The following is a 14,831-nucleotide window of genomic DNA, read 5'->3' on the forward strand; positions in this document are numbered from 1 at the left end:
GTGCATAACATCAGAAGACAGCGACTCTGTCTCTGCAGCAATGACAATCTAAAAGCAGTTTTTAAACTAATTCTTCCTAGAACAAATTTAAATTGATCAATTCAACATTTTACGAAGCAATATGCCATGTTAATTCTTGGCTGTACTTGTGAAAACTACTCTGGAAAAGATCATCAAGAATTGAAGATCCAAATTGAAAGTAAAGTTGAACATTTCATACAAGGAACTCCATCAAGATCGTCATCTAGCGATTTAATTGGGACTCCATCCAGATCATCAATAGGAGCAGCATCAATAGGAATTCCATCCACATCTTCTAGTGGAGCACCATCAAGTTCTTCTTCAATAGGAGCACCATCGAGATCATCTGGTACTTCCTTAAAGCAAATAATAATTAATTATTTCAAAAACAAATCTACATTGCTTTTCTTTTACTTTTGATTAATTTCTTTTTAAAGGAGTAGCTTTAAAAATACTTAAAGCCCAAAAAACTCAACTTCAACAATTTTTGCTACCAAGTACAGTTGCTTATTGCAAAGGTAAAATACAACAATATCCTCCTGTTAAAAGCTATAAGCAAGAACTTGGAATTTGTCCACAATGTACCAGAAGCTTCACAATACTTTTATTCAAAAGAAGAAATATTAGACTGAGGTTTAGCTTGAAAGGAGCCAATTACAGTCAGATAAATTATGCTTACTACATATGAAAGATTCCCTGAGAAGCAGTAATCTGAACAGCTGCCAGAAATCAACTATTTAGCAGGAACACATCCAAGACCAGGATGGGGCTGGATGGGGCTCTGAGCAACATGGTCTAGTGGGAGGTGTCCCTGCCCATGGCAGGGGGGTCGGAACTAGATGACCTTTAAGGTCCCTTCCAACCCAAACCACTCTATGGTTCTATGAACACAAATTTAAGGAACACACGTAAATGATAAATACACCTACATGCTCTAGCTTGTTAGGTACAGCCTCTGTCCTTCATACATGCACATTCACCCTGCTCTACTGCTCTGGGAAATAAGCCTCCCAATATATAACCTTCCAATTATACTGTAGGTCTCCCTCCCACTGTTCTGCAAGGCATGTTTCCACAGAGTTCTAAAATGAACTCATCCTAAACATACATCCATTCACTAGTGTCCACTGTCATAATTATCTAAATAATATTTATCTGTAACTGTAAACAGATCAGTACACATTCACTCAGTGCTAATGGTATTCTAGAAATTTCATGCATAGAGCTTCAAAATATTGAATAATAATTTATACATGTCACTATGCAATAAATTCACTACATATCCTGTTTAAAATAACCCTAAAAAAAAAGAGAGAAAAATGCTGTAGCATAACTAGAAAGTTAGAAACTTACTGCTTTATACAACACAGCAAATATCAAAGTAGAATATCAGCAGTGTAAATGATCTATCACAACCTTTCACTTTCTAACTCAAAATTCACATACAGATACTACAGAGTATTTCCAATACAAAGGAAATACCTGTCATTCTGCACTAGTCTTTGCTCTGAAATGGTTTCACAATGTAACTTCACCACAGCACCTAATCTACAAGCAACAAATGCATAAACAGATTAAACAGTATTTGCATCTGAAAATATCTTTAAACATCTGTATTTAAGAGCAAGGATTCAGAGGAAAAAGGGTTTATTCACCCCAACAGACATATCAACATAATCCCTGCCAGCCCTTTTTTTTGTATTTACATATTTTTCCTCACCATCCGTTAGCATCACTGCCAAGGTCACTTACCTCCGTTTCTTTATCTTCCATGATATTTACAAGCCCCAAGAAAATATTCTGTAGTTTGATCAGAAATGGCTCTGGATAGATCGCCCAGTCTTCCCATGCTCGGAAGCATGTCATTACCCGTTGCTAGAAGCAATAGGAAAAAAAAGAATGCTAAAAAACTTGTATTAAGAAATTGTAAGTGATTGGAAATACCACACAGAGAACTACTACTGTAGACAGCTACTTCTCAGTAGTTCCATACTGGAGTATATTACAATGATACCATGTTGGGCACGACTAGCAATTTTACAGAAATACATATATAGGAACTACTTTTTTTAAAAATTTCATTTGGGTTTCATTGTTGCTTTAAATTCCTGTTTAACTTCCTTTAAATTTCGGCTGGTCGCGCTTCCTACGCCAACAGTAAATTTCATTCTGCTCAGATGTTCAAAGCAGGTGTCTCTACTAAATGTAACAGAAATTATTTTTTCCTTTTGTAAAATAAAATAAAAACTTAACACTGGATTATTTTATTACTGAACTGAAATTATGTTCCTATTTTCATTTTTTTTATAGAAGCGAACTATATTTGAAACGATGGGCTTCAGATCAAGCTTGACACATTAAATGTAGCTGGAGATGTAGATATTAAAAAAAAAATAAATAATCTACTGCCTCGCTTTATCACATAATTTAATAAACAGTATTAAAATAGCAAACAACCAAAATTGATTCTAGAGCAAATGGGAGCAGAGAAGGCAGAACAACCAGGATAAAGATCTCCATACAGAAAAGCTAACTACACTGTAAGCTTTGTATTTAAAGTTTGACTTAAAAGAAAAAAAAAAAAAGAATAAAGAACTGTAGAGACATCTTTAAAAGATGAAAAGGAAAAGCTAGGCTGAGCACTGAGAATGGTGAGAAGCAGAGCACTTGATCTCAAAAAAATCACTCTCAACTACCCACGGTCAGACTGCTTATCAGACCTCAAAAAATAAAGTTTAACTATCACCAAAAATGTTAAAAAGTAACTTTACGCTGTTATGTTTCCATAAACTGTTATCCAGCAGTTTCCTTCCGCACTGAGCGGCTCATTTATTTTTGAAACTGAAACATAGGTAGTCCAAAAATAATCAAAGCGCTAGAAGGCCTTGTTTGCAATTCAAGTACTAGATAGCTATCCTCTCAACCCCACATCTACCGGTACTCTTCAGCTGTTAGATGCTCATTTTATTCCTTAATTTCAAGGCAATCTTAGCAAGAGAGAAAACAATTTTTATTTAGTTTTGGTTTGTTGTTTAAAAAAAAAAAAAACAAACAAAAACCACACACGCTTATTTAGGAAGCTTGATGTTTAAACCACCTATCATAGTACGCAACCTCTTGTGCAGGAACATCTATTTATTTGACTTCTATGTCATGTAAATAACAATGAAATACATACCTTGAAATTTTCAGACTGTAAATGGCCTTGTATTGTACGGTAAGTAGCATTGAGATCAGAGAATATCTGACATAATTTTGTTTCAAAACTAGAATTAAACATATACATTTCTTTAGTTAAATTTTGTAATAAATGTTTTCCGGACATACATAATTCACGAAAATACCTGGGACACAGGACTCAAAAGCGCAAGGTTCTGATCCCTATAGTAGCCATGAACTGAACTATAAAGCAAATATGATTACTATATATTAAATCACCTTGGACAACAACAGAACTGTGAAGGGAGATCTTCACATCTGCTGCAGTCTCTTTAAACAGCCTGGAAGGACTGGAGGAGGATAAAAGGAGTTTTACAACCTTACATACAACAAAAGGATTGTCTCAAAATTAAATCTGTAATTTTAAAAAATTTTTAGTCATGTTTCTATTCTAATTTACTTGATGAAAGCAGAGTAAGAGCTGCCTAGCTTCCCTTGAGCTTCTCTCAATGTGCAAAAAATAAACTAGTACAGCAAAGACACACTGCAACAAGGAACACGATTTGCAATCGCTGGAGTTCTGTAACACACTGAATATTTGCCATCATGCTATCATAACATTAGAGAGACTCCAGGAAGTAGACAAAATCAAATATCTAAATAGGTCAAAGGTACTCTCGCTTGGACATTTGTCCTAAGTTCTGCTCAGCACCTTCGAAACAGAAGTACATAATCCCCTTATTAGTTCTCCAAACCCGATGGAGAATTAAAAAACACCTTATAATTAAAAAAACCCACTCTATTTCAAAAATTGACCTCTGCATCGATTATGTGCTACACCATATCTTGAATATTATCTACAGTCTCTCTTTCTGCAAAAAGGCACATGAGTTATTCTCACCTCTATGTGGTTGCATGCAAGTGGTCCCTTGCACAGGGCAGATAAGCTTTCTTTCTGCATTACAAAGCAATCCTATGCACTAACATGTCACATCTTATACATTTACATGCAAAGAGATCAAAATATCATCACTGCTGTAACAGTATCCTCATAGAAAAGTGTAAATTTCTCTACAACCACATGTATCCAGAGATGTATAAAACTGAATATAAGGATATTCTTCTTTTTATCATCAATCACCTAAATTATTATACTTACAATTTTCTATAGTAGGAAGCATTGGCAACTTTAGCTGAAGAGTTGTATAACACATCTGACACTAGATATAATCTTGCAATCTACAATAAAGAATGGTCAAATTAAGATAATGCGAGAGTTTAAATTATCCTGAAAATACACGCATTCTTCCAGATAGAATACAAGACAGCTTAACCTATCTAGAATTATCAAATTAGAACTAAGCATAACACAGCCATATTGTTAATAAACATGCTAAGAGATAATCAGTCCCCTATTATGTTACAGGGTACCAGCCACTGTAACATGATATTACACAGCATTACAGAGGACAGATCATAGCACTGGAATTTTTATTTCCTTGTTTGAGCAGACTATCTTTATTCTGCTGTTTTCAACTTCACAGTAAGGCAGAACATTATTTACAAGCAAGTTCAAAAAGAATAAAAACATGTAACAAAATCCCACAGGAAAAAGAAGAACATACTTAAATACAAGCCCACGTTTTAACACAAAACCTCAATGCTACCTGGAATTATGAAACTGTAAATTATATGCACATGCTGTTAAGTGAGCTCTTCCCCCAAAATACAAGATTATATAAAATCTCCCCACCTTCTTAGGAAGGGGGGTCTTCAGAATGGACAACGATTCCGTAATGCAGTCTACAATTTCTTCAGCAGCTTCCGCATTATTTAGACAGAAAACCATCGCATCACCAATGTCATTCTTCCGAGGTGTTAGTCCACGCAGAATTTCCTCTAATTTGTCCCTCTGTCTGAAATATCAGGAATTTTAATAATTTAAATATAAAATGAAGGGTACTTTGGGGAATTTCCATCTAATGGTGCTTTTGATTTTTCCATCTTTAGCACAAAAACAATTTTAAATATTTTTATATTCTGTTGCCTGAGTTTTTTCAGTGACTCATGAACATATGTATCCACATTACATAAATAAAGTGCAAAAAATTCCCACTCGAGTCTTGACTACATACATAAATCAAGGAAAAGTAACTGAGAAATACCTAATGTAGCAGATCAGTATCTCTAGTAAAGTAATTGTCTTTTTGGATTTAGCTTAAACCTGAATCAAAATGTGTAAGTCTAAAGCATGCAAGTAATTCCTGCTGCAGAATAAGAAACACTAGATTCAGAAATGTAGTAAGAAGAAATCATTTCAGGTTTTCCCTGACCTCCATATATAGAGAACACTCAAAAGAATATCTTTTGAGCCTTTCAAAAATAAGATAGCGAAATAGATTATGTATTAAAAACTCCAGAACCATGGCTGGTATCATAAATATGATGAAAAGAATAAAACAAGAAAAAATTCCACATACTAAGGACACAGTTGGAACAACAATAGCAAAATTAAGAAAATCATGTATATATTTCCACTACCATAGCCACCCCCACCACACTTCGAATTCACAGCAAAGAACTCCGATGATCTGTCTCTTCCTGCTTAATAACAACTGCATGATGTTATTGATGAACAGCATCAATAAGTTTATGACTACAACAACTGTTTAATTCATGAGATAATAACAATGCTAAGATGCTATAAACCCCCAACCAACAGACAGGAACAGAAAATGGGGATAAACTCTCATCTCCTCAATCTCCTTCAAAAAAAGAGTTAATAACAATTGCATTGAAAGGACTCCTTGGTCCCTGATGACAAATCTAACCAAATCCAGAACATATTTAGCAACAAGTATTGTGGGAAAAAAAACCAAACCAAAACAAAAAGCACTGAGGTTAAGAGAGTTTTCTAAGTAATACTACGATAAGCATGATAACATTTTAGGGATGATGTATTATAACTACAAAAACACAACAGGAAAAAAAAAATCAAGCAGATTAGCAGTTAAACCAGGACTATAAATTGATGGAAGTTCATACTCTTCCTTAAGTGCACCCTTCTTGTTCGGTTCCTCCACAAATGCTTCTGTTTCTTGCTCTTCTGACATCCCATGCAAGTATGGATTCAGTGGTGGCGGCCTCCAAAATGATCCATTTTTGAACATACGGAAGTCTTCTGTCCTCCACTTGGTTGGAGCATCTCCCTACAAAAAACAAAAATATTTTTATTTTGTTGTTCTTTTATTTCATTGTGCTTGAAGATACGAATTGCCTCTAAAACTCTACTTGCCTGAAGAATTGAATAAAGCTTCCATCTATAATATACATGGGCTGGAGTCTGGTTTTCAAATAAAAACCTAAATCAAACAGCAAAGAAGAGACACAAAACATATTACAAATAATTTAAGTGAAACAAATTCAAAGGAAGTAACAAAAAAGTATAACAAAACCCTGCTTAGAATCCCACCTCAGCTACCAAGTGAAGTCAAGATAGCTAAAATCACATCCACCTGCAGCAGAGCTGTGCAGTACAAGCGCAACCACTCCACAGCAGAGTGCAGAATTCCACAGACACAAAGCATTTCTCAGAAGTCAAAAGCCGAACAAGCAGGGGCAGAAAAAAGGACTGTGGAGCACCACAGTACAGCAGAAGAATCATCAGTGCAAAGAGTCACTACTGGAGCAACTGCAACCTCAGCACAAGCGGAGCAGGAACTCGTAGTTATACAGTTAGGTTACTCAGATTGAGTATTAAATGACTTGAAATTGACTAGTAAACTGTCTGTCAGAACACTCTGGCAGGATCAGGAAAAAAAAAGAAGAGGCCATTTTTAATGGCCAAGGTATTTTGACCTGCATATTTTCTCAGTTTACATATAAAAATCAAAGTTAAGCACTTCAACCTTACTGCAAATAAAACATTTTTAAAAGGTCATACAGTATTCCCCCGAAAAAGTTTATCAGAGACTGCATTTCACAAGAAATTTGGAAATGGATCCTTTTTTATTCCATTAATGACCAGAGCTGGATATTCTGACAAGTTCACTGTGTCAGCTAAGGTTTAATCCTGTTTGCACCGACATCAAAGAAAAATGACTCCCAGCTCTTCCTAAAGGTTAGAAATTAGGCTCTGGGAAGACTGGACTTTACGCTGAGTTTGTCTCAGGGAAGGAGGAGGACATAGTATAGCCTTGCATCATAGCCTATCTTTTTGGGGGGCATTTTTTTTTTATTTAAATTTATGCTATTGCTTCCACTGATAACTTTAAATCCCTCAGAAAAATAGGTTTAAAATATAATTTTATTGATCTAGTATATATATATTTTATATACATACAGATGTTTTTTATAGTCTGTATATGATATTTTATTTATTGATATGTACAGATTAGTAACAACTGGAATAAAAGTGCATTCTTCTTCACAGAAAGATAGCATAAGCATTTGCACAATTTGTAAGATTTAAATCTGCACACAAGATACGATATAGTAAAACCAACTCTTATTAGTATTTCACAAATGCAAAATATTAGCAACAGTGAAAACAGTTAGCGCTATTTCAAAATGAAGCAAAGTAATAAGCACCTGAACATTGGATTGTTGATTTCTCGGTTCATGATCATGGCTTCAAACATAGGCCCTTCCCGTACCACAAACTCTATCATTCGATGTATCAAAGCGAGCAAATTCCTACAACAACAACACAGTTAAAGAAAAATTGATTCAGACCTAACACTATATAAAACTACACTCCACCTAAGATACTACAACTGTGCAGGAGATTATTTTGCCGTATTGTTAAGAAAACTGTATAAGAGATAAGGTAACATGGAACATAGTATAGCCTTGCATCATAGACATGGGCATTCTAAAATAAAAACATGCCTAGGAGTGGTGGAGTAAGAATTTAAGAGGAGACCTCTTTCCTGAATTTCCACGCCTTAGCCTACAACCATCTCTTGCTTAGTAGAAGCTTGATAGTCCTCATGCATAAATGGGCAACTGAACACCAAAGTACAATTAACTATCAACAACTAAACCCTCATCTAAATTGTCTAGAACTAAGACCAAGCTCAAAAGTATACACGCATACTTCTGAATATTCAATAGAAACTGCATTCAGCTTTCAAACTATTCAAGTATGAAAGGAAAAGCAAATAGCCTTCTTGATGACAATTATTAAATTTAGATAATCTCTTTTTGGTCAAGACTCAACTAGTAACATAAAACAAAACTGTCCATGATTTCATGTCAGACCATCTAATGTTTCCTCCCTCACACAATCAAGTGAATCAAATCACAATTAAAAAAAAATAAAAATCTGTATTCGTTTCATTCAGCATTACATCCCGAGACAGGCAAGAAACAGATGTGAAGTGCACATTTTTCAAGTCACATCTGAAAACGCCACTTATAAGAGCCACTTATAAACATGCCAACAGGAGACAATCATATAAGCTTTATAAAGAACAGTGATCAGCTTCCAACCTTTTGGGGTTTTTTGGAAACAGGATCCTGAATTTTCAAATATAGATTACCTATGTATATGAAAAGCTTCACAGCATATGTCATTCAAATGTGATTACAGATTTTTACTTTTTTTAATTTATTTTCTTAGATGTAACAAATGGATATTAGTTCTTTCCGCATATCTCATTAGATTTCCTTTTAGCAATTTTTAAAGTGATTATTTTCTACCATGAGTATTGGAAGTTCTGCCACAGATATAATGCACTAGATCAAAAAAAAATTTCAACTTAAAAACATAGTGATAAAAACCTGTTCCTGCCATCTGCAAACTTAGCAAATGTTCTATTTTATACCAGCTAGCATTAAATCTACATTTGCCTCAAATACTACATAAAAAAAACCCCAAACAGCTACCTACAGCTCAATTTTCCTGTCTGTTTTTTATAATCCCAGAAACATTGTAAAAAGGACATAGTCTCAATAATGCTGTAGCCATTTTATTTAAAGTAGTGTTCTGAAAGTCTAAATAGCAAGACTGTCCTTGTTACATGAACTGTATTTGAAAACATCAGTAAAAAAAAAATTATAACTAGCTTTCAAGCCTCTGAGCTATTACACCACTCATTTATTCTAAGGCAAGCTCAATTTGAGCATTTCTGGCTTCCTGCAGAACCATGCCATTGGTTTTCAGCTAATTTTTCTTTCAGTACAGTAAAGTTGCATAAGAGCAGCTTATGCTTGAACAAGAACATCTGCTTTGGAAAGACCTCAGATATACGAAAAACGATTCAGTACCTCCCATGTCTGAAAGAGAGTGTGACATGCATTTTGGTATATAAGACATGACTACTTGAAAGTCAATTTCTCAAAAAAACACTTGATTGTGCACACTCTAAGTTTTCTGTTTAGTAAATGCTAAGAAGCAGTAAGAGATGTTACAAACGGGTATTGAAAATTTTCAAATAAAAGAAGAGAATAATTAAACATATTATCCCACAGAAGTCAGTTGAAATTTTTGCAAGATGTAATGCACTGTCTTGGCAGTTGTCATTAGCACCCTTGAAAGTTATAATGAAAAAAAAATTAAAAGTATTTTCAAATACAATTCAATTAAAACAAGCTTTTCTTATCATACGAGCTTTCAAAATGCTACTGTAAATAAAATGGAAACATCTTTTTCTCTGAAAGCTAATTACTCTGTAAGCACTGTACAGTTCTACAACTACTTGTTCTACTACTCAGTATGTTTCTCAAATCAAGATGCGCCCAAGTCGCCCTAATTATTCATGTATCTACCCAACAAAAATCATACTTTCCTAAAATTTCATCAAAAATACTAGTGCATCTGAGCATCTAATGAGAAATATGTTAATATACTACTATAACTAGCTTTAGAAATCTTTCTTCCCCCCCACACACATGTAAAAAAAAGAAAAAAAGGGATTTTTGTGACAATTAAAACAGTGTAGTAAAAAAAGATGACAGTTTTAAGTGCATTATTTTAAAATGTCATTTAGCTTAAATTGGCCAACAAAAAAAAAGTTTTTCACTTATAATAAAACCACATTTATTGGAGCCGATCGTACCAATGTCTGGTCAAAAACTGTATACTTTCCCAATCCATCCCATGATGTTTTCCTGGTCCCCCGCTGCCGCAGACAGTTCAGCTGGTGTTGCTCACCAAGGCCAATGTCAAAGAGAATTTGGTAGTCTTTTGTGCTTATTTACTTTTAAAACAGTGTTGTGTTCCTGTGTTTGGGAAAAGGTCTTAGCTTAACTGAGCAAGAGCATGCCTAGACTAGTGTGAATGTAGGAGCACTGATGGGGACCAAAATGTAAAAATACCCTTGCAATACAGAACTATCTTTTTCAGTGAGCAAAATTATTAACTGTTGCACATTTAAAAAAAAGAAAAACAAAGCCAAACAGAAATAAAACCTGATTTTAACTGAATTGTTGACAAATTGTACAAGTTTAAAAAAAAAAAAGGAATAAAAAAAGGAATAAAAAAACCCTACAGCTGCTTCCTAGTGTAAAGTACTCAGAAATTTATGTCAGGACTTATTCAGTGCCTCTAAGATAAGCTACTTCACCCTAGTGTTCACTCACAAAATTACCCTGTAACTACTTCTAGTGCTGAAATTCAACACAAAAGGTAATTACTTAAATCTATCCTCACTAAAAAAAAGTTATTAAAATAAGGATAATAAGGCTGTAAAACACACACACTTCTCTCAAGCGTCATCAAAGAACCATTGCTCAGTCAAGCCATTACCTTTTCCTCAACATCACCATTTTTCTTTAAAATTCCGAAGGGGAAATTTTCTATATTTAGATCAGTAATAATAAAGAAAAACATGTACCTTTCTGTTGGGATAACCACTTTGACTATGGCTTGCGACAGAGTCTGTATATGAAGTCACATCAGATAATAAACATAGAATATGTGAGTATTGTTAACAAGTAACAAGCAAAAATATACATATGCAATGAAAATACTACACATCTATCACAAGTTTTGCAGGCAATCACTGCTGTGAAGTTATAACTAAGCAATTACACAAAATGCAAATGGTTGTGTCAGTGAACCATAAAGGTTCACTAATTGCAAAGTATCGGAACATTCCTGTCAGAATGTACATTGATGCACTGAATAGGTACTACGCTGAATATAATTAAGAAAGGAGTTCTTAAATGTATGAAAAGACTCTAAACTATTTGACTTGGATCACGTTGGTATTACTTTATTCCCAAGTCTTACAAAAAAACCAGCCCTAACATTTAAGTGTCATTCAAAGAAATCAACAAACTCTTACAAATGTAAATCAAGTTGGTTTGTGATTACAAGATACTTACCCTTTTTATCAGCTAATATCCCAGGAATAAAAAGTTTGAAAACTGACTCCATAAGTAGCATAAAATACTTACTCAATGTCCAGATTAATTACCTTCTACACAAAATACATCAACTCCTCTAGTGCAAAAATAATAATGCTACCCAAATTAAAATGTAGTATTTTTCTCTAAAGAAAACAATTTAGATACTGCAATTTGGCAGCCAACAAAAGGGGGGGACGTAGGAGAAAAAAATCCAGGGAGCCTGGAGGGGGAAAATGATAGCCAGATTCAAAGCATCACTAAAACAAATCAAGACCCAATATACTGTACCCTAACACAAACATCAAACAGAGCTTCAGGAATTACATAGGTTCCCTTGGGCTACAGCAGGGAGCCAGCGAGTTTGTACACTATGGGCCGCCAAAGTCAGCCTGAACAAAGCAAATCTATGAAGCCACTGAAATACTGTCACAGATGTAGTATTTAACAATGAGCTATGGCCCAGGGTACTGTAAGTTACCTTCTCAAAATCTTCCTTGTTTTTTGGTGGTGGTAACATCGGAGCATTAGGATTCTTCAATCTCTCCCTAGGCTGGGCATTAAAAGGCAGTCCCGACGGAGGAGGCGGGAGGGTATGCTCCATCATAGAAGGCGGAATGTATATTGGATGTGGTGGTATAGGTACAGCTTTGCCCCAACCTAGCTTCATTTCAAACGACATAATCATCTTGCCTGAAAAAGTAAAGTGGTTCTGTGTTGCTCAAGATTTTCTCATACAAGTGCACCATTTAGATTTGCCTGGCCTGGTTTTCCTTTTGCTTACGTTGTTGATTGTAAGCAAATCTATCAGACTATACCATGTGCAAATGAAAGCCTATTACATGAAATATTTTATTAATCTTCCCACGATGTACATTTTCAGGAGACTACAGTGAACAATTACTTGAATGGTTGAGGGGAAAACAAAAATTAAAAACTTTTGATATTCAGCACTTCAGAATGAACACAGTAATTTTTAAATGGTATTATTTCTGCACTTTAATTATTCAAAAATGCTTTGTCCATGATAAAACTATTTCAAATGATGTTTTTCAAAACCAGACATAATAAACAATTAGACCTCCTACATATTGTAAGCCTACTTACTAATGGCCCTAGTAAAGGACCATTTTGAGTAAGCTATGCAAGGGCTACCTTTCATTTTTTATTCTTTTTGTCAAGGATGCTGATTTTTGATTTTCAGGCTCTTCCTGAAATGTAAAGACATAGCTTTCTTCATCACCTAAGATTTTTTTTCCTTTTTTTTCAAATGGAAGATAGACAAGATAGTCCATACACAAAATTACATGTCTGGTGTAGTGCTGTTACCTCTTCAGTATGAGGAATTTAGCCATTATTCAAAAGAATATAACATATTTATCACCAATTAATGATTATATCCTGTGCACTAGTTATTCACAAAAAAAATATCGTTGGTAAACTTCTATAAATAACAGATTACTTCTTAAAATAGTCTGTTTACGGAGGACAGATTATCAAACATTACCTCCCACTCACATCTTTGTAACAGTCTTGGCTGTTTTACATCTTTATCACAGCAAAAGCCACCAGTATTCCCAACCCTTGTGTATGCTATAGCTTGATGACATTCACCTGCCAGTAAGCAGTCAGTGTAAACTAACATCACTGCCAGTGTGGTCTCTGCTGGAGTTACAGCATATCTATCACTAGTCTGATAAAACAACTTCAAGATATGCTTACAGTTACTCCTCAATATTCCTACAAAGATAATTACAATTCCAGACTGAGAAATCTGTTTACCATTTAAATTCTTTAACGCTCTTTCAGCATCTCTCCTGTTCATAAAGGCAACAAAGCCACAATTTCTTTCTCTTGCTCTTTCTTCATCAGTTCTTGGCCACATAATTTTAACACTCGCTAATGGTCCGAAGCGTCCAAATTCTTGACATAACATCTCCTCATTCATCTACGTGAAAAAAGGTAAAAATTGACATCTTGCTACTGTATTTCCAAGATACTTGTTCATGTTATTGTCCAAATGTCAAGATTTTAGTTTTCTGAGTTTCTTGAAAAACAGCACTTCATTGATACCTCCCCAATGTGATCTACTGCAAAAATAAGAATTAAGAAAACCTGCATTTTAAACAGAGTACACAAATTTTTAAGATATGATCCACCTTGCATGGAGATAGCCATGGAAAATTATTTTAACTGAGCATTTTTGCATTTAGTAACTGATAGTCTAAACCTTAACTTTCGCAGCATCATTTTATTTATTTAAATGAATACTGCCTCTACAGTCACCAATTTTACCTAGTATATGAGTTTAAACATATGCATTTTATTTAAAATAAAGAAGGGGGAAATTGCCACTAAAATAAGAAATGCAGCTGGACCCAAACATGTCACCACTGCACTTCACTCCTTCGCTCCAAACTTACTTGAGGATTAATGTTTCCAAGATACAAATTTGTTGTGCTTGGATCTCCAACATCATGTGACCCTGGTGCATAATCATCCAGTACTACAATCATGGAGGAAAAAATAGGGAAAAAAAAAAAGTCATAATCCCTGCTATGCATTTAAGTAACAACATTATATTGAATGAGAAAAGAATCTGTATTACCACCAGACGATCTGTTTCTTCTTGAAGGAGCATCCACTGAATAAACAGAAGAAAAATATATATACTTTAGTCCACAAATTTTGTTGCACAAACAAACATAAAAAATAACATCTACTTACTTGAACGACGCTGGCCATCTGAATCTGACTGGGGTGGTTCAAAACGACTCAATCTACCTTTTGTTTTATGTCTTTCATCACGCTCCTCTTGTATTCTACAAAACAAGTTTAATGTTAGTAACAATAACTTTTTGAGGTTTTTATTCTGAAATTTTCAATTAACTTTAGAAATAGAAGACTATTTAATATTAAACAACAGGCTTGTGAAAAATTTCAAATTGTGAGTATGCTTGAAATTCTGTTTAATCAATTAGAATATACCTAGCAGAATTATTCCAGCTGCATGCTTTCTCATTCATACTGTGTTTTAATCTCAAACAGAACTGACTCGGTTTGAAAATCAGTTTACAAGACCAGAAATAAGAATTGTCCTCTGAAGAAGTGACCCTAATTCCACATCCCACTGCCAGACATCCCCTGTCTGTTCAGATGACTTTCCAAGATGCACACAATTCCTTAGTGTCTATTTCTCCTCGACCTTGTCTAAGCCTTATTCATGTAGGCTGCCACCTTGTAGGGTGACAGACACCCCCATACGACAATTTCCAGAAGATACAGGGCCTCATCTCAGT

General features: G+C 34.6%; 1 protein-coding gene across 7 annotated transcripts in view; it reads right to left on the minus strand.

Annotated features, from left to right (window-relative positions):
- Window positions 1–14,831, minus strand: part of U2SURP (U2 snRNP associated SURP domain containing) — a 46,965-nt gene that overhangs the window by 16,259 nt on the left and 15,875 nt on the right. For 4 of the 7 annotated variants that reach the window (XM_063337404.1, XM_063337402.1, XM_063337399.1 and 1 more), the window contains 14 exons: window positions 14,260–14,354; window positions 14,141–14,176; window positions 13,956–14,038; window positions 13,315–13,480; window positions 12,014–12,225; window positions 11,019–11,062; window positions 7,771–7,875; window positions 6,476–6,542; window positions 6,226–6,389; window positions 4,934–5,096; window positions 4,340–4,419; window positions 3,200–3,287; window positions 1,774–1,896; window positions 221–377 (listed from right to left, as the gene is read on the minus strand). In XM_063337404.1, coding sequence (XP_063193474.1) covers window positions 221–377; window positions 1,774–1,896; window positions 3,200–3,287; window positions 4,340–4,419; window positions 4,934–5,096; window positions 6,226–6,389; window positions 6,476–6,542; window positions 7,771–7,875; window positions 11,019–11,062; window positions 12,014–12,225; window positions 13,315–13,480; window positions 13,956–14,038; window positions 14,141–14,176; window positions 14,260–14,354 — 1,583 coding nt within the window. Of the gene's footprint in view, window positions 1–220; window positions 378–1,773; window positions 1,897–3,199; window positions 3,288–4,339; window positions 4,420–4,933; window positions 5,097–6,225; window positions 6,390–6,475; window positions 6,543–7,770; window positions 7,876–11,018; window positions 11,063–12,013; window positions 12,226–13,314; window positions 13,481–13,955; window positions 14,039–14,140; window positions 14,177–14,259; window positions 14,355–14,831 lie in introns of those variants that run through there. The other 3 variants (XM_063337400.1, XM_063337398.1, XM_063337405.1) reach the window with 2 other exon arrangements.

This window comes from Chroicocephalus ridibundus, chromosome 6 (genome assembly GCF_963924245.1).
Source record: "Chroicocephalus ridibundus chromosome 6, bChrRid1.1, whole genome shotgun sequence".
Classification (NCBI taxonomy): domain Eukaryota; kingdom Metazoa; phylum Chordata; class Aves; order Charadriiformes; family Laridae; genus Chroicocephalus; species Chroicocephalus ridibundus.